The 18,777-nt window shown below is 31.8% G+C and overlaps 1 protein-coding gene across 2 annotated transcripts; it reads left to right on the top strand.

Moving 5' to 3' along the window:
- Positions 1-318: 318 nt before the first annotated feature.
- On the top strand, positions 319-18,661 carry LOC146162876 (sphingosine kinase 1-like). Of its 2 annotated transcripts, XM_083383471.1 has the most exons (11): positions 319-494; positions 1,030-1,144; positions 3,211-3,323; positions 5,590-5,736; positions 6,060-6,154; positions 6,519-6,637; positions 14,723-14,893; positions 15,519-15,612; positions 15,752-15,837; positions 16,038-16,308; positions 17,122-18,661. In XM_083383471.1, exons 1-11 carry the CDS (start codon positions 350-352, stop codon positions 17,344-17,346), a joined length of 1,581 nt encoding a protein of 526 aa, XP_083239597.1. In that variant the 5' UTR covers positions 319-349; the 3' UTR covers positions 17,347-18,661. The 2 variants fall into 2 exon arrangements, with proteins under 2 accessions (XP_083239597.1, XP_083239598.1); XM_083383472.1 differs by lacking the exons at positions 14,723-14,893; positions 15,519-15,612; positions 15,752-15,837; positions 16,038-16,308; positions 17,122-18,661 and adding an exon at positions 10,779-13,625.
- The last annotated feature ends 116 nt before the right edge of the window (positions 18,662-18,777 follow it).

The raw sequence follows: 18,777 nt of genomic DNA, 5'->3' as shown, positions 1-18,777 counted from the left end.
AACATCATTAATTATTGATAACGTAATTTCATGTAAATAAAACTCAAAATAATGGATTTTCCATAAAATGATAAAAGGTAATAACTAACAGAACTAAAGGGCTGTGTTTAATTAAACAATTTGCATGAAAAATATTTCGTAATTAAAGGCAGGAATGACTGGTAGTTATTTAGGGTGTATCTAAAACAATTAAAGCATGTTTTAATAGGCATTAATTAATTCTCTTCAAAAAAGTTTTTGTAAAAAAAACTAAAAAAAAATACCAAAAAGCAACAGAAAGACTTAACCTTTATTTGTGTGTATTTTAAAAAGATTACAGTGTTGGAAATGTAAATTAGCTTTTATTACGATGGGTTCCACCGACGATTGTTTGTTGAAAGCAAAACTACTTTTGTACCCGAAGAAAACCAAAGCTGAAGTTAAACTTACAACAAATTCCGTCATCATCGAAACTCCTTCTGGCCCAGAAGTTATAGACCTCAACGATGTAACAGGTAATCATACCATATTTTTTAAACAAAAAAATATGTTGTTGTTGCATGTTTTAACCAAAACTCTCTCTCAAAACATAGCCTACTTTTATAACTACAGCAGAGACTTGGCAGTTAATTTTTGCAAGCTGGTCCTCTGAACATTTATTTCTATGCTTGTTTTGTAAAATGTTCATTGCAAATAATAAATAAAGGATTTCTGCAACTATGGTTATTTTAACATACTTTAATAAAATATTTGCATTCTCTACAAAATCTTGGTAACCAAAGTCAAAGCTTAAAAACACTGCTAGTGTCCCGGAAGTTTTATAGTTCCTTACAATACTGACTTAAGGACATGATCATTTTTCTCCATTTATTCTTTTGTTATGAAATTTTGTTTTTAATGTTGCCATATAAAATATTAAGTATTTTTAAATGCTAAAAAGATAAGCGTTTGATATTTATAGGCGTTCTGTCTTTTCTTTATTACTGAACAAATAATAATTGAAGTCTATGTTTTTTTTAATTGGACTATTTTTTCTTCCATTTTCTTCAGGTTGCCACATTACATCTGGAAACAACACAACATGTGCAAAATGGCACATCTGCATTTTCTTCTACCCATTAAAGAAAAAGATATTTAAAGGATTGGTTCGACACAAGATGTCAAGGTATATACAATACTTGTTTAAATATTACTCACATGTTCTCTGTCATTGCAATGTAAAAGCTGTGAATGTCACATTTTTGGTAATTTAGTAAAGAAATATCGCATTTTAGCTTTAAGCAAAATGGTTTGTAAATGCTCTTTATTTAAATATCAGTTTAAGAGGCAACTGATTGAGCACTTACCTAAATTGACGACTTGCTTAGAAAAATCTGCTTATTGTTATCAGACCTACTGGACTTGAAATATTGATAAGACCAAATGCCAATTATTGCGTAAATTCCTAATCATTTAAGCTTTGTGCAACTACAAAAACAAAATAAATAAGAGCATCGCACATGACAAAAGGTCAAATGCATTTTCAAAAGGCTGTAACGAGAACCATCTCAAAGCACTGAGGTAGAAAAGCAGGTTGAACTTAAAAAGAAATTCACAGACATAGTAACTTTTTGTTGAGTATAATTTTTAGGGTTAGTGCTGACTGGTAGACACTCTCCCATACAAAAATGTAGTACAAAATTTTAAATTTATTTTTTCCATGTGGCTTGGCAGAAACCTATTAAAGAATTCAAATATATTCTTTGTAATTAAATATATAGTAACTACAGGTTGACATTTGTTTGCTTCTATTATATACCAACATTTTTCAAGAGATCATTAGGTCTTGGACCACTGCTACCTGTTGTTATATGCATGTGGCACCAGACTGCGCTGACTTGTTCTTATTTAATGCCTCCTTTTGTGTAAAAAGAAGTGTTTTACATTTAACATTATTTTCTTTTACATTGATACATATAAACACATAAATACAAGAAAAACACAAATCATTAGAAATAAATTTATTTTTTGTTTGCAAAACTAATTTCCTGTTTATTTTTTTACGAACACAAAATATCTGCAATCTTTTCTGTATACTACACTGATTTAATCTCATATACATTCAGAAATCCCATGTGGGAGCATTTAGAAAATGCTTTTGTTCATTTTAGACAGAATTTAAAATTTATTGTCATCCTACAAATCCTTAAGGACCTTTGACAAAACATGTTACAGTTATCCATTAGAATCCAATGGGAATTAAATCTACTTCTGACTATCCACTTGTAGAGAGATTATAAGGGCCACAGATAATAGTAGAATTGCAATAACAAAATGTGCCATTAAAACTAAGTAAAGAACATTTTTCATTCCACTGATATAATTGTATTAATTTTTAATACCCATCCTTATTAAAGGCTTTTAGTTGTAGATATACAACTTAAATACAATAAGAAAACTATACAAATAAAGTTACCTGCTAAACTGTTGTTTTTTTTTGCTATAATCTTTATAAATATGTTACCAGTAATAGTGGGACATTTGCAAAATAATCAGTGTTTTTTCTTGGTGTTTCTCACAGCCTATTAAAGTATAGCCGAATTCTGCATTTTGGCAACCATAAATGTGTTTTTTTAACTTACTAGAAATAAATAAAATACGTATTAAACTTGATTAAAATTCAGATTATGTTGCACATTTTTAAAAAGGTGAAAGGAACTACAATTTGTATTTATAGCATATTTGCTTTGAAATACCTTTTGATTGGCCCGGACAAACCTCTCTATTTTAAGCTGCAGGAAATCATTTTATTTTTAAACCGCATTTAAAATTGGCTAACGACAGATCATTTAATTTAATGAGCTGTTGTTTTTTTATTTAAATATTTAAAATATACATACTTTAATTGGGCTGTACAGTGTACATTCAAAGAATATATGTACTGTATATAGATATATCTATCACTAATATGTATATAAAGATATTTTAATAATTCAAAGATTTAGTAAATAACTAAAAAAAAACCTTTGATTATTATTTTTACTGATATTAAGTCTGTGCTAGGTATGTTTGTAAAAACTTTTTTTTGGGGGGGGGAGGGACATAATGGCTGGAGTTTGTAGTTAAATGTCGAATGAATATCAAAGCCCAAACAGAAGTGGGTAGCATTTTTAATGTGTTTACGGTAACATGTTTCACATATGTACAGCATTATTCATCAGAAACATGATTTTGATGACAACTATTTTTTAGGTCTTTTGGATTCAAGTGTGAATCGACCGAAGAAGAAAACCTTGAATTAGCAAAAAAGTGGAAAAGAGTAATTCAACATCTTATTTCTGGATCCAACGTCAATTCAGACAATGGTTTGTTAATTTATTATCACATTTACAATTATGGGTCTTCATCCATAAAAACGAGGTTGTTACTATGGACATATAAATTGAAACATAGCATCCCAATGGTTCCCTAGTTATTATCAGAAACTTTCTTTTAAGCTAAAATAAATAATTATCTTTATTGTCAATATATGCTATTTCTAAAAAACTTAATTAATAAAAGGTAGAAATGCTCAGTGAGATTGTTACCATGGCTGAAATTTGTTTTGTGTCAAATCAGCACCAACAACAGCCTAGTATCGGACGAGTGCCAAGTATATTGTTGCTTTGTTTTGGAAATCTGCTCCAATCCAATATTAACATTCAAATTTATATTAGTGGCTGTTCATCTTATACATGGTATTTATAAAGCCCACCCATATATTTTTGATAACGTGCCAGGAATTTACATATTGGCTAGTACATGTTAAAGCGTACTTAATTCTTTATGTTATATTATAAACCTAGCATGTTTCCTTGATATTATATTTGAATTCTAAAACAAAGATTTGTAGCAAACCCAAGCACAATGGTTAAAACCATCAGGAACAAATGTCTTGGGCATATTCCTATAAAACCTAACATGATTTCCTTCATAAATAACAAACCAATAAGGTGTTGGCAAATATTAAGGACATCAATGTTTAAAACAAAATATTATGTCATATAAGCTTTTTGTTAAAGAAAATGAATAGTTGTTAATAACAATTTTTTTGTTTTTTGTTAAAAGATGTTAATATTATATAAAAATCAATGGTATTTGGTGTTTTATTCGTTTTTAAAATTAATTCCTATACACTTGTTTGAAAGAAACATTCTGTGGTAAATGACAGCACTCATTGTCAACAATTGCATAATAAACGTCACTAAACACACACTTAGCATTCTGCAAACAACACCTAACTCCAATAACACCAATTCCACTTTATTTGTGTTTGCTTAACCGATGCATCAGTAATCAGCACATAGTCAGCTGTTTAGCTGTTTTGGGGTATTTTGGTTAATACAGAACTCATTTTTTCTTTATAGCATTTCTATTAAACCTAAATACAATAATTGCTTATACCACAGAAAATTACAGACACCAATCAAATGTAAACTCATTTACAATTCAGGTAGTTCATTTAACTATAGCTGATTTGAACAAGACAGGAAATAAAATTTGTTTATTAGGAATGCAAATGTTTTGCATTAATGCTGTCGAAACGAGATAACATGCAAAATTTAGAAACATTAAAACACCATTTTTGTTGATTTTTTTGTTCTGGCTTGCCATATACTGTTCTCAGTTTAATGTTGTTTAAAACTGTTTTATTTTTTAAGCATTATAAATTTAAGTTAAAGCTAATATTGATGTGTTCGGGTTTTCTACAAAATTGTTATCTTTTTATAAAGTAATAAACATAAAGTAATAAACTGTATATTAAAATGCAAGCCAGTTTGCGTTAATTGCTTTAGAATCATGATAAAAAGCATTACAAGCTCTTGCTCTCCAGTTGGTGTCAATTAATCATCGCGTTTCAAATTTAAGTTCCTGCCCTTTGAACGACAATGTCTCACAAACCACATGAAATTAATGAGGAGGGTGACAGGAATTGTTCTTTAACGTTGATACTAAATTAAACTGCAAATCCTGTAAGAGATTGAGTTAGACTTGCTTCTGCTGTTGTTTGAGTTTTCATGAGCCTAAGCTACTTTATATACAAAGACAGCTTTAGAATACGTAAAACATTTTAAAATAAATAAACTTATTTATTGATTTAAAAGTTGATATTAAAATAACGAAATCACTTGTCTTAAAAGAATTTAAAGATCTGTTTTAAAAAAATTGTTAGTTTTTTTTAAGTTACTTCATATGTTAAAAACTTGAACCTTTTTTATTAAAATACTTTTTTTTCTTTTTGTTAATCCACTATTTAATTTTTCACCAGGAAAACATTATGCATTTTTGTATGAAATTAAACTTTTTTTTGCATACAACAGTATTTAAAACGCCTGTTGTTTTTGTGTTTTTTTTTTTCAATTAAACTTTTTTTTTAATTAATTTCGTTTTTCAAATAATACACATTATTTTAACTAGACGTTCATTAGCCTCCCCCATAAAAAATACGTGGGGTACCCCTAAGGGGTCCACAGACCTGAATTTAAGAACCCCTTCACGAAACACATACAACACAACTTCAGATTAACACATACAATAAACCTTAATTTAAATCAATATTTATACTGACTTCTGATCGTTATTTTCCGTCAGTTGATAACCTCGATGACCCTACTCCTCGGCACCTCCTAGTGTACGTAAACCCGTTCAGCGGACAAGCAAAAGCCTCAGAAATGTACAAGAACTTTGTGAAGCCAATGTTTGCGGAGGCCGATATCAAACACACAATGGTGAAAACTGGTAAATAAGTATTTCTTTACTCAGATCTTTTCACAGTTTTGGTTTAATTTTTAATAATTTAATTTATTAAAGAAAACCCCAAAACAAAGAATCCCAATGTGTAGCATTTGTTAAAATGCCTCGATTTTTTCTGCTTTGAGTTCAAGCTTGAAGTTTTAAGTTTCAATACTAATTGTTAAAACTGGTGCTAATTTGTTAAAATTTGCTTTGTTTTATACTGGGCTTTTTATGTAAAACAGTAAAAAAATTGAGAATTTTTTTTAAATTTGTCAGTAATAATTCTGTTGTAAATATTTTTCTATGTTTTGATTGTAACCTTCCAGAATATGCGGGTCATGCAAGAAAGTTGGTAAAAGATCTTGATTTAACGAAATACGACGGAATTGTCATCGTTTCCGGGGATGGATTGGTGCATGAGGTGCCTTTAAATTTAACTACTTTTTATTATTGATAACTAGAAAAAAATATGTAATTTTATTAACTAGAAAAAATATGCCTTTTTTGTTAGAAAAAACCTGTTGGCCATATTTTGGCGTGTAGTTTTTTAGCTGTAAATATAAAACAGCTTCAGCTGATGTTATTTCCATTTAGGTACTTTTTAATTAACTTGCTTTTAATTTTTAAAAAATCTAAAATATTTAACTTTTTTTTCTCAATATTTGTAGCATTTTTCCTATTAGCCAATGTTTCTAATTTTCGGCAGTTTTTAGTTTGTCAAAGTAATTCAAACTGTTAAGAAGTAGGCTATAGTTAAATAAAAACAGCCTATTATTTTTTTGCAGGTGATTAATGGATTGATGGATCGGAGTGATTGGCAAACTGCGATTAAAACTCCGCTGGGAATCGTGCCAGGGGGCTCGGGAAATGCGCTCGCTGCTGCCATCGTGTACGCATCAACAGGGTGGGTCAATTTTTCTTTTTATACCGATGGTTTCAAGATTTTTTGACCGATAGCAAATTGTTGAAGGAATAGTTATATTTCAACTGACAGGAAAGATTATGGCAAAAAAATGCAATATTTAAATCCAATTTGGCTAAAAACATTTTTTGGCTGAAACTAAAGTGAAATCGGTCAATAATTTTGGGTGAGAGATGATAATTGGGTTTGTTTCAAACCATAACATTAAAAAAGTTTTGAAAGCATTCATGTAAATCTTTATGTCATTATTACAGCAATTATAAGCAAACATTCTATTTTTACCATAAATTTTATTAAATGTTTTTATTGCATACAAAATTATTTTCACTGATGGTGAAAGTAGTGAAATTACCTGTTGTGTTTACAAATTCCGTTAAACAAAACTATTTTTTTACTACTTTAAATAGAGATTTGCATAAACCTAAAAAAGTTTTATTACACCATGATTATAAAGAAAATTGATTTAATTTATTGTAAATTTTGTGCAAAATTATGATTACTATATCAGAAAAAAACAATATGTTTTGCTTTGAAAAATAATTCATTAGTATCTGCAAAAAAACAATTGACAATAAAACATGGGATAAAATTGAAAAAAATTAATAGATAGACTTCTCAGAAAAGCAGCACTAAACCAAACAACAAAGCTAAATAATAGAAAAAGTCTATAACTTCAAAAAATAATAATAATATCAGCATTAACTGATGGTACAATATTTCCTTCCATCTGCATTGTCAGAATATGTGCAAAAACACCAGAGGAAACGGTTCATTAACACATCCCTTGTTTAGCATTCGGTTGTTATGTCTGCAGCATTGCTGAAGGATTTCCATTCCATTTGAAACGAACAATTTAGGCACAAATGATAAACAACAAAAGTCAAGTTAGAGTATCAGATGGCACTGTGTAACGACAAATTGTATTAAATTCTCAACAAGGTATTTCAATACAATTTGTCTCATTCAGAATTGGACAAATACGTCTATGATTTATAAAGTCAAGTTGTAAATAACAGTTAAAATTAAGTATGCACCTGATTTTGTTTAGTATTTAAAGCAGCGTTTTTTTAACCTGTGCATAATAAATTTTGCCATGTGCTCCGCAATCAAATCAAGAAATATTTAAAAAAGTTTTTCTTGAATTTTTCACAATCTTTTGTGACTTAAATCATTAATTACACAGTACTTTAAAGATATTACAACTATCTATAAGGCCTTTAACAATAAACAAGCTATTTCAGGGAAATACAGGTTTACCCAAATGCCATGATTGTCCCACTCGCCACTTGAGTGGCTGTTTTGCAGAAATGTGTTATGTAACAACACAATGAAGGTCTCTAAACTCATAATAAAACCCACTAATTGAATTTTCCTGGATAGTGAGTACAGCAACATAATCCACCCAATTGTTCCAAGCCCCCAAGGTTCCAGCTAAAAAAAATAAAACCTTCTTACGTCTCAAATTACTTTTTTGATGAGTATTAGGTTATACCCGGTGCCCATGATGTTAAACAAGTTGAGAAACACTCATTTAAAGGGAAAAAAATCTTAAAACATTATAATTGTTTTTATTGGAATCTAGGCCCGCTTAAACACTGCCAGTTGTATTCTTTTATCCATATCAAAAGATCTAAAAAAAACAACAAAGGTTAAAACAGGTTTAAAAAAGATCTAAAAAATTATTTGAAACACGGTTCCTTGCTGTGAAAATGTGGATTCATCAGTTCTGGCAAAAGTAACTGCAGTGATCTGTGTTTGAGTAAAGATGTTGAAGATATCCAAACAATAAACCCTTATCAGAGAGTCGTACTGATATTCAGCAAATACTGACTAGTACTTATGAAGGCAGACAGAATCCTTTTTCATTGTTCAAGGTTGTTTTATTATCTGGTGTACTCAGAAACCTTTTAAATACCACTTTTAATTAGATAGTTTGTATTCACAAGAAGTATGATGTAGTTTTTTAATGAAAACAGCGTAAAATTTTAGTTAAAAATCTTTTTTCATATAATATATATGTATATATATTGATTTGTCAAACTTTTATTTTATTTGTTTTAGTTTCTTTTATTGCACTTAGTTTTTATTCGTGACAACATTTTTAACAGTTAAAACTAAACTAAAATTTAGTGTAATGTTGATAGCATTTTTTATGGAAATTTTTAAGTAAATCAGACAGAGTTTGTTTCGCTTTTTGTAAGTTAAAGAACAAACCCGAAAAAAGAAAAAAAGTGCTGTAAAATGGACTTTTGCTGAAACTTTATAAAAAGGTGAGAAAAAGCGTTCAGCGATAGATTTGCCGTTGTGCTAATTTGCATGTTTGTTTCAATAAAATTTAATGCACAAAATAATTTTTTGTCACACTTTTAAAAAGCCTGCTAAAACTTCTTGACCAATATTCACAATCTAAATATGTAGAGTTTAAATCAATGATTTAGTGTTACAGTTGGTGAATACTTGATTGAAGCTAATGCTAATCTAAGTGCTTGTCACATGATAAAGTATATTATTTGGGCTTCCCTGTCTTAATCAAAGTATGTTATTTAGAAATTATAAGGAGAATATATTTTTGCCACAAAATGTCTTTAGAAATAGACTAAACAAGGTAATTAAAAGAACAAGTAAAAAGTACACTAGAACTAAAAGCAACATTAGTGGCAGAGATAAATGTATGTTAAAAATATTAGTTAAAAATTATATCTATTAAATGCATATTTTCAACCGTGTCAAAAAGGAGTCCCTGAAGTTAGCAGGTTGAGAACCACTGCTTTAGATTGTGCGATAATACGCACGACGCTATTCGGCCGAAACGACTTTATCAAAAGAATCTGCCAGAAACAAACTTTAAATTCCAGTAAAAGCGTGATTTTTTTGCATTTATAGTAAGTTATAAGAAAAAACTAAAACAATACTTCAATTTGTACTTATTGTCGTCATTTGAATGTTGGGGCGAGGATATGTTTTTTCTCTTTTTACACATTTATTTTGTCACCTGATCGGGCTAATTAAATAACTTACCCTTGAGGAAACCGTATGTGTGTTCAAATATTAATAAACGTACAAGTCTGCATAAATTGTTATATAAAGTGTGACATCAATTAATTTTTTTTTCTGTTTAATATGCTAATGCGAAACCTAATGCGAAACAAAGCCCTTAAAATGCACATAACTTCAACAAATGTATGCCAAAGCAAACAACAAGAAATGTCATGTTTTAAGCTGTTAAACCTAGGGGTCGCTAAAAATGTCGATAATATATAAGAGTCGCCAACTGAAAAGTTTGGGAAGCCCTGGTTTAAAGGACAGGTTACCCTGTGCGTTTAATCAACAAAAGTAATTAAATGTGTATTAAACAAGTTGCTTTTCACAAGTTTTCAGATAAACTTCCAAAAACACTAGACACATGTCTTACAAATCCCTGAAAAAAGTAAAACTATTTTTTAACAAGTCCCCAAGTTTTGCTATTTTATTCTCTTTTTATCAGAAAAGGTACACTTTTTTTTCTGAAATTTGTAACCAATTTAATTTTTTACCTTAATGAAACAAACTTGCCTGTATTTGCATTCTTCTATGCTGCAAATATGTTGGGTAATAAAATGAGTTTGGCTAAAACTATGCTGTTCATCGAAATTTACTATTTTTTCATTATATATGAATAAACAAAACGCACATTTTTTCACTAATTTTATGATTTTTTGGGGGGGAAATGGCCCGAAGTCGCATAAATTACCTGAAGAAAAATTGTAGTTTTGTTGATTTGTAGATGCTCTTTTAAATCACATTTTTTGTTTTGTTTTAAAAACCGTGTTATTTGCAGCAACCCTTGTTTTAAAAACATAAAAACAAAACCTTGTTAATATTAAAAAAACCTTGAAACTGCTCTAATAAAAATGCTGAATCTGATTCTCGCAACCTTGTGTCACTTAAATGTTAGGTGATTTCTGGCAAATTATAAATGGAGAAAAAAATAAACAAATTATTCAAACTTACAATTAACTTTTATCGATTCTGTTTTCGACAAATTTATTTCTTCAAAGAATCAAAAATTCTTGTAACTTTATTTATAAAAAAATATTTAAAGATTTTTACCTAAAATTTTCTTCAATGTATCTTTTTTATCCAGGTTGCATCCTCTGAAATCTCTTGTTGTTTCGTGCCTTTTTGAAATTTGCCGAGGTCAAACAAAATTGCTTGATCTGCTCGAAGTCCAAACTCACGACACGCAAAATGAAAACGAGTCGATAACACAATATTCTGTGCTCGGATTTGTTATTGGGCTTATCGCCGACATTGACATAGAAAGCGAAAAACTGCGATTTCTCGGAGGAGCATTGCGTTCGAACATCTACGCTGTGATGCGAGTCGCGACAAAACGGAACTACAACATTACGCTAAGTTACCTTCCCACCTCTGAACCAGACAATGGGCAATTGTTGTGTAACAAAGCAAGTGGCGATGCTAACATTTCCCGCGACGGAATTCAGAAAAAACCTGGACTCAAAAATTTCTTGCCGCCGTTATCCGAAGCTGTTCCAGAAACTTGGGAAACTGTCGAGTCACAATCAGTTCAAATATCTGGGATTTTGCTGAGTCATATAGGGGGTGAGTTTTTGATGCACCCCCAATCGGAACCGGGTGATGGAGAAATAAACCTCACGCAAATAAAGAGCTCCGTTACCAGAATGGAATTATTGAACAACTGGGGTAAAATGGAAGATGGGTCGGGGATTCCCCAAGATCAAGAAAACCTCAGGGTGTCTCAGTGCCGAGCGTTCCGGGTGGAACCGAAAACCCTCCATTCACAGATTATGACGATTGACGGGGAGAGGCTGCCCTATGGTGCCATCCAGTGTCAGGTCCACAAAAAGCTGGCGAGGGTTTACGGGAGCTTCGTCGAGAAAAATGAAGTTTAGTTTAGGTGAAAAAACCTGTTGAGATCAAAAAAGAACCATAAATTTGAATATTTCCACAAAAACTTACAATTCATTACAATTAAAAATACTAAAAATCCCAAATATTTTATCCAAAGACAACCATAAAGTTTAAAAAATATATCCAAAAAAAACTTTATTGAAATTTAGAACAGTGAAAACTGAAAGTTATCGTTTTTTAATTTTTATTGTTCTTTATAAAATCTATATGATATGGATAAAACATGAACAACTAAAAGTGTTGTGATCCTAATATAAACAACAAAAATAAAATTATTAAAAACTAATAAATTCTTGTTAATCTAAATTGCTGATTTTGATTTAATCCTGCTTTTTTTGTGTAAACTCAGACAAACTATATTTTGTAAAGAAGTTACTTTTTCGATCATTCCACTTTTCAACTTGTTTAGATTTCCATTTATTTTTTGCACCAACTACATAATTTATTTTTGGCAACGCCTTGATTTCAATGGTTTCATAATTTAATTTTTTTTCAAGTTGTATGAAAACCATAAAGGCGCTTGTTTTTTATTAAAATTGCATTTTTAACCATCCTATTACACGATGTACTTAATACCCAGGTACCTAATATTATAAAAAAAACTATTTTTTAATACTTTATTATTAAGGTTAAGTTTTATTTAAGGGCGAGCGGCATTGTAACAAAGTGATTTTTATTTATAACCTGCCATTTAAAGCATCCTAGCAACGGTATGTATAATAAAGTATATTGCGCATTTTTATTCACTCAGATATTGCAATTGTTTTTTTGAAAAAAAAACCTAATTTTTTTTAACTGAAAATACAAAAATATTCGGTTTAAATTGCATAAATATATACTATACTAATGAGGTTTTTTTGAAATGTGTAATTTTTGGATACTATTTTAACATTCTAAATATGCAACTTTTGGCATTATTCCTGTTCATATAATGAATGTTTTGCGGAAACTAAGTTTTTGTTGAAAAGTAATATTTTTATAGTATTGTAACATTTTCACTTTAATGGTTACTATTGTCATTCATATGTTTGTAGTATGTTGTTTTGTCAATGTATTTGTCAATGTGTGATAAAGTATAAGTATTCCATGACCTGCTTAAAAACATGTTAAAGAATTGTGTTTTAACAATTAATGTAAATAGTGTGTTTTAATATTGCTGTTAATAGTTCTAACAAAGCAGATTTTTTCTTGTTTTTTTAGCTCGTTTTATGTTTTACTATTGCTTTTTCCCGAGATATATTTGATGTGATATACACAAATTTAAAGCTCATATATATATAAATTAAAAAACGTCTTCCACAATATTTACTTGTACATTCCTTATTATTAATGTTTTATTTGTGTTGTGTCGTTTTGTTTCAATATTTGTTAAATGCAAGTTAAACATTCAAGTGCTGTTCGTTTGACGTCATAATGCACCATTTGTTGAAAGCAGTTTGTTGTAATAATATCAATTGCACAATCTTTCTACTCTTTAGTTGCCTTTATTTTGTTTTGATGGATTATTTAGCAATTACAACTTTTAATTCTGTCATAATGAACCGGAACATTTAAATTGCCTAAAATTTTATATTTTTGTTAATTTTGATCCGAAAACTTCACAAAATGTGCGTTTGCTGTATGTTTTGTCCGTTGTTTAAAAAAATGTTGCCAAACCGTAGAGATTTTGAGATACTTGTGTTGTTTTATTTTTCTGGTGTTGAAAACATAATTCTATTCTAAAGTCCTGTCGAGTAAAATATTTTTCCTTTTTTTTGCTTAAACCACCAGAAACCACCAGGTAATATGCGAGTTCACATTATGAAAGAGACCCAAAAGTCATAAACCTACTTGTACGTTCAAATTTAATTACTTATGGATTGGACTTTTTATGAAGCAATCCAATATTAAGCTTGATTTTGTTCCCAAAATTGAAACATTCTTGTTTATTAGCTTTCTATCATACCTCATTAATACTTTTAATCGGTACTAACCCACATTTACGACGTTGTGTTATAGCTTCTTATTGCTTTCAGTAACATCCTATTGCACATTCTACTAATGCAAATAAAACTTATGTATGTTACTTGCTGTGTCTTTGTAGTTTATTTGTCTTAATTCTAAAACTATTTTCTTCTTGATGCGGTAGGTGTAAAGTAAGTCGTTTTTACCGAACTCTGAATTATTAGGTGTCTTTAGCAGAGCTTATAACTTTTTAAATGTATACGAAATTGAAATAATATATAAAGCTACGTTAAGTAAAAGTATAGTTCTCTGAAACAGTGATTCTTAATCTTTTTCTCCTGGTAGAGTTTAACTAAACGCGCGCCCAATCATTTTAAAATATATGTTACGTAAACAAAGCTCACTTTTTTAGCAAAATACTTGTAGGTTTTAGTTAGACGTAGAATGAATATCAAAGCCCATACAGAAGTAGGAAGCATTTGAACGTTTGAATGAACTTTAAGATAATGGCTGGAAGTTGTAGTGTAACATAGAATGAATATTAAGGCACATACACAAGTGTGGGATTTTATTTCGTGAGCGTTTTAAATAAATTTCATTAACTTTTAAATGAATGTAGATTTTTCGTTTTGGAGGCCCATGACACTTTTCAAGAGATGACGTCACAAAGTTATGACAATATGTGACGTCACAAAAAGTAACCCCAAGAACACTCCACCGTTCGTTTATTTTGTTTAAGTTTCCGATTGGATAGGCATTGCTTCAATACAAAAGCTATATTAAAAACTTTATCAATTTGCGTAAATCGAAAAGACGCCCTTATTGTTTGTTTAAGATGCCAAAACTTAAATTTCCGAAGGCTCGATGCACAACGCATTTGGGCTAAGGAAAGGATTTGGAAAACGGAAAAACTCGTTTGGTTGCTGGGACAATGCTGGCAAAAAAACGACTTACTGAATTTACAAGACCGCTTTGTAAAAAAGAAAGCCACTGCTAATTCTTTGGGAGATTTAAGAAATACGAACAAAATGATTCAGATTCCACTTTTTGCATTTATGTTGTAAAATAGGCAAAAAAAAAGTTTAAGAGGGGCCTATGGTCTCGTGGCCCTGGAACCGCCCTTGGCGCCAAAATCAAAAACTAAATATGTCGAATTTGTCAAAAAAATCAAAAAAATTTTCATCATTGCAGACAGCATCTTTCGGAGGACATTGTTTCCGATTGTTTGTTCGAGATCATCCGTGGGAGGAGGAGAGACCTCTCTATTGTCCTCGCACAATCGCGTGAGGAGCGCTTCTACTCCTTTCTTAATGTTGGCTGGGGATTCGTCGCTGATGTGGATATTGAGAGCGAAAAATACAGGTCGGTAGAAACTGGGAATTTTTTGTATTTATTTAGTCTTAAACTGGGTTCAGCAACTTAGAATTGATCAGAAAGATTGTCAATAACTTCCAACGCGAAAGAAGCGGAAATTAAGGCCTTCACTGCGGATCCATCAACCCCTTGGGGGAACTAGTTTGTTTAAACATTTCTTCCCTATACCGTGGTACACGCGAAGATAAAAATAATAAAAGGGGCTCGCGGTAAAAAATTTTAGGAAACCCTCGCTTTCACTGGCATCGTCAGTTCCTGTAATCACAGTAAAATACGTGCATAGCAAATCCATTGAGGACGAAATAATAAAGTATACCTTTTTTATTAATAAGGTTTTTTCGCGCTTAATTGAATTATTATTTAAGAAATAAAAGATTCAAAAAATTGAACCCGAGTCCGACTGTGCAACCTGTGTTGCACCTTTTTACGTATTTGAAGTAGGGCGGATATTCAGAAATCCAATAAGAGGGTGTGATATAATATATTTTCCCGAGTCCGACTCCATGAGTACACAACCACACATGTCCTGGTTTTGATATTTTTACTACGTATGATAAAACCTCCAACAATGAATTCTCCAAAACTCAATAACTTGATGATTGTTTCGTCACAGAGCTCTTGGTCACGCACGCTTCACGGTTGGCTGCTTCGTGCGCACTGTCAATCTGCGCAAGTATCACGGAATGATCTCCTACCTTCCCCTAGAGGTCAGTTGAAGGTCGAAAAGGGGGTCCGACAAGAACTATAGCTGAAGTCGATATTGCGTTAAAATCAGAAATAATTTTTAACCTTGTTGTTATTGTTTAAAAACACATCGTTGAACAATGCCTTGTTGTTACGTCATAGGACAGCGTTGGAGAGCCTTTCCCAGGGGACAACATCGATTCTTGTGTGACTTACTTTGAAGAAACAAGTTTCAGGAAAAATCCATCGTAAGCAAACTAAAGTTACAATAATTGCTATGGGCATCCAGACTCTTTGAACAAAATTACGAATTGTATGCAATAGCAAACAACTTAAAACACAATCGTGTCCATCATGACGTCAAAATTTAGTTTTCAGACAATTTTCTGACGTCACAATTAGTTTTTGCGCGATTTACTGACGTCACAATAACATCCATTATTGCCAGCTATTCCGACCAACCCGCCGAAATCCCGGTCGGCAAGATCAGCTCCGATCGCCATGGCAACAATCAGCCCGATGACGTCACCGCGCGCGACAACTTTCACCTGCATGGTGACGTCACAGAGGTTCTCCCCCCCGGGTGGCGGTCACTTGAGGGGGAGTTCGTGTGGGTGATGCCGGTTTACCTCTCACATGTGGGAAAAGACATGTTCATGATGCCGCAAGCTCAACTCGATGATGACGTCATATATCTGTACTGCCTCAAGGCCGGCGTGGTGAGTTATGACGTCATGCAACGAATTTGTTGTTATTTTTTACTAAAATGACGAATTTATAATTTATTTGTTTTCGTTAAATGGAAATTAAAAAAAGGAAATAATTGCGGTTTGAAACACTTAAAACAGGGGTGGGCAACCATTTTAACACACGGATCGGTCAGTACAATTTAATTAACAGCCTTAATTCAAAACATCTCTGTACCTCTCAGTCAATATGCGTAGCAAAAGTCTGTTACACCTTGACCGTACCAGACAAGTGCCAAGTGGTAATATCGGTAATCGCCCGATACTAGGGTAATTAGCATAGGTTCGCTCAGTTGGTAGAGCGACGGTCCCAGTATGACCGAGGTCGTGAGTTCGAATCCCTTCGCAGGTTTACTATCCTGGCCTTGCACAATATCCCTAATTGATCGACTGATTCGGTTAGTCTTAGACGAAACCAAGCTTTTACCTTCAAGCCTGAATTTACGCACGAAATTGTGTATTATAATTATTATATAGTGTGTATTTATCTTGCATTGACTTGATATGGCACTGTAGATCCCCTAAATACGAATTGTTTGTACAAACAGAATGCAGCAGGCAACGGTGCTATGGTTGTTTCTCGACTTGCTCCCCTCTGAGCCTGTGTAGCTCAGTTTGTAGAGCGACGGTCCCAGTATGACCGAGGTCGTGAGTTCAACCTCACCGCAGGCTAGTTGTTTTCTAAACCTACCTTGCTTGAACTACAATCTTGATAAGGTTGTCTAATTCGGTTAGTTTTTCCATATGGATCCAGTGCATTCTAATTCTTATCCTTCCTACTTCCAGGGCAAGATCGGATTACTCAGCATATTACTCAACATTGCGGAGGGGAAGCACCTAAACCAGTACCCAGATGATACGCTCGTGATACCTTGTCGAGCTTTTAGACTCGAACCTTTCACGAATATCACGGGACTACTCACGATAGACGGTGAAGCGATATCACATGAACCGATTCAGGCCACCGTGACGCCCGTGAAAGCTAGGGTCATGTGCAGCAAATGCTCATGATAACATCACGAAATCTTTCACGAAGTTTGTGTGAATAGGATGTTTAAAAGCTGATGATATATTTTTTTTAATATGATTCTAATCTTTATTTTATTATGCTGTTATTATGTGAAAGTGTGTCATGAATCGTGATACATGATGAACTATAATCACATGAACAAATTGCAGATACTTTTTTCACCGATTCAACCAAATCATTCACTATATTCGTGATACCGATCATATCTGATATTTTCTTTTAAATATGACTAGGTTGCGGCTCACTTAAATAAGTTTCTAGTTCAATTATATATAAGTTTCCAAATTACTAATTCGATAAAAACAGCCTAACTTCTCAGAAAATCAGGAAATGTATATTCTTAATGTAGATTTATTTTTTGAACGTGGGCCAATCATGACTTCTGTAAAAGTATTACCATCCTATGCAGTTCGTTCATCGTAAATTTGTTTCGTGGTAATTCGCCATTGCAGGGACTCAACAATCTAGGATGTCCGATAGTTTGCATTTATTCCGACATTTTGGACCAAAAATACAACCGTCAGAATCATTATATAATACCTCATTGGATGACAAAATTGAACCGATATAAATTTCATATCGGATCGGCATCGATATTTTCCAAACACCTAATACTAATGTTAATACCAGTGGTGAAAGTTTGACCGAACGACGTTCTAGGAAAATAATTTTGGCAAGTTTATCGCGATTTAAGTGACTGCATTTGTCAACGGTAATGGTTTGCTAACCTCTTCAATATGGTGTCTATTGATTTTGATGAAGTCATCTACCTTAACGGGTTACGATGACATCACGTTCTGTATGACGTCAAGCATCTGTATGACGTAGTAGTGCCATATACAATCGCGTATTATTTGCAAAACGACTCAGTTGGTGTCAACGAAAATTTTAGAATTTTGTTTTACTTCTGTAAAAAGTTTTGCCAAAGAGTTGAATAGGAAAAACAGCATGTGTAAAAATACAAATTTTGAGGCTATATGATCATAATTGAAAGCATTACCATCAAAACACCGCAATAAGTATGTTATTGCAGTTGAATTAAGCTGGGTAATCGTTTTTTTTTCTGCACACAACATTTTTCGACTTATTTTGGTGCAAGTAGAACATAGTGCTCATCTACGAAGTTGCAAATTCTTCAAATACCTGTCAACATTATCTTGTTGTGTTATTAATACGGTACAGTTGTTTTGTCATGTCTTTTTTCGCATTTTAAATATCGTAATTATATTGTTTGCTAAAATTATTCATAAATTTATATAGTTCAAAATATTAAAAGATGATAATTTGTGTTTAAGGAGCTGCAATTTTTCAATCATTTGAGATTTATTTAACTGTTATTTTTGTATTGTGTTATATCACTGTTCATTGTATCGTCATTATTAAAAGATAATTATTATGTAAAATAAGTATAT

This window comes from Ascidiella aspersa, chromosome 3 (genome assembly GCF_963924565.1).
Source record: "Ascidiella aspersa chromosome 3, kaAscAspe10.2, whole genome shotgun sequence".
Lineage (NCBI taxonomy): Eukaryota > Metazoa > Chordata > Ascidiacea > Phlebobranchia > Ascidiidae > Ascidiella > Ascidiella aspersa.
The sequence above is the reverse complement of the archived record's forward strand: the minus strand, read 5'-3'. Positions and strand labels throughout refer to the sequence as shown.

What these genes read in the sequence shown, in the direction of transcription:
- LOC146162876 (XM_083383471.1), top strand. Translation starts at nt 350, where the DNA reads ATGGGTTCCACCGACGATTGTTTGTTGAAAGCAAAACTACTTTTGTAC. An exon ending in ACACACAATGGTGAAAACTG is followed by an intron (nt 5,737 to 6,059) that starts GTAAATAAGTAT and finishes GTAACCTTCCAG; the next exon opens with AATATGCGGGTCATGCAAGA. An exon ending in ATCGTGTACGCATCAACAGG is followed by an intron (nt 6,638 to 14,722) that starts GTGGGTCAATTT and finishes TCATCATTGCAG; the next exon opens with ACAGCATCTTTCGGAGGACA.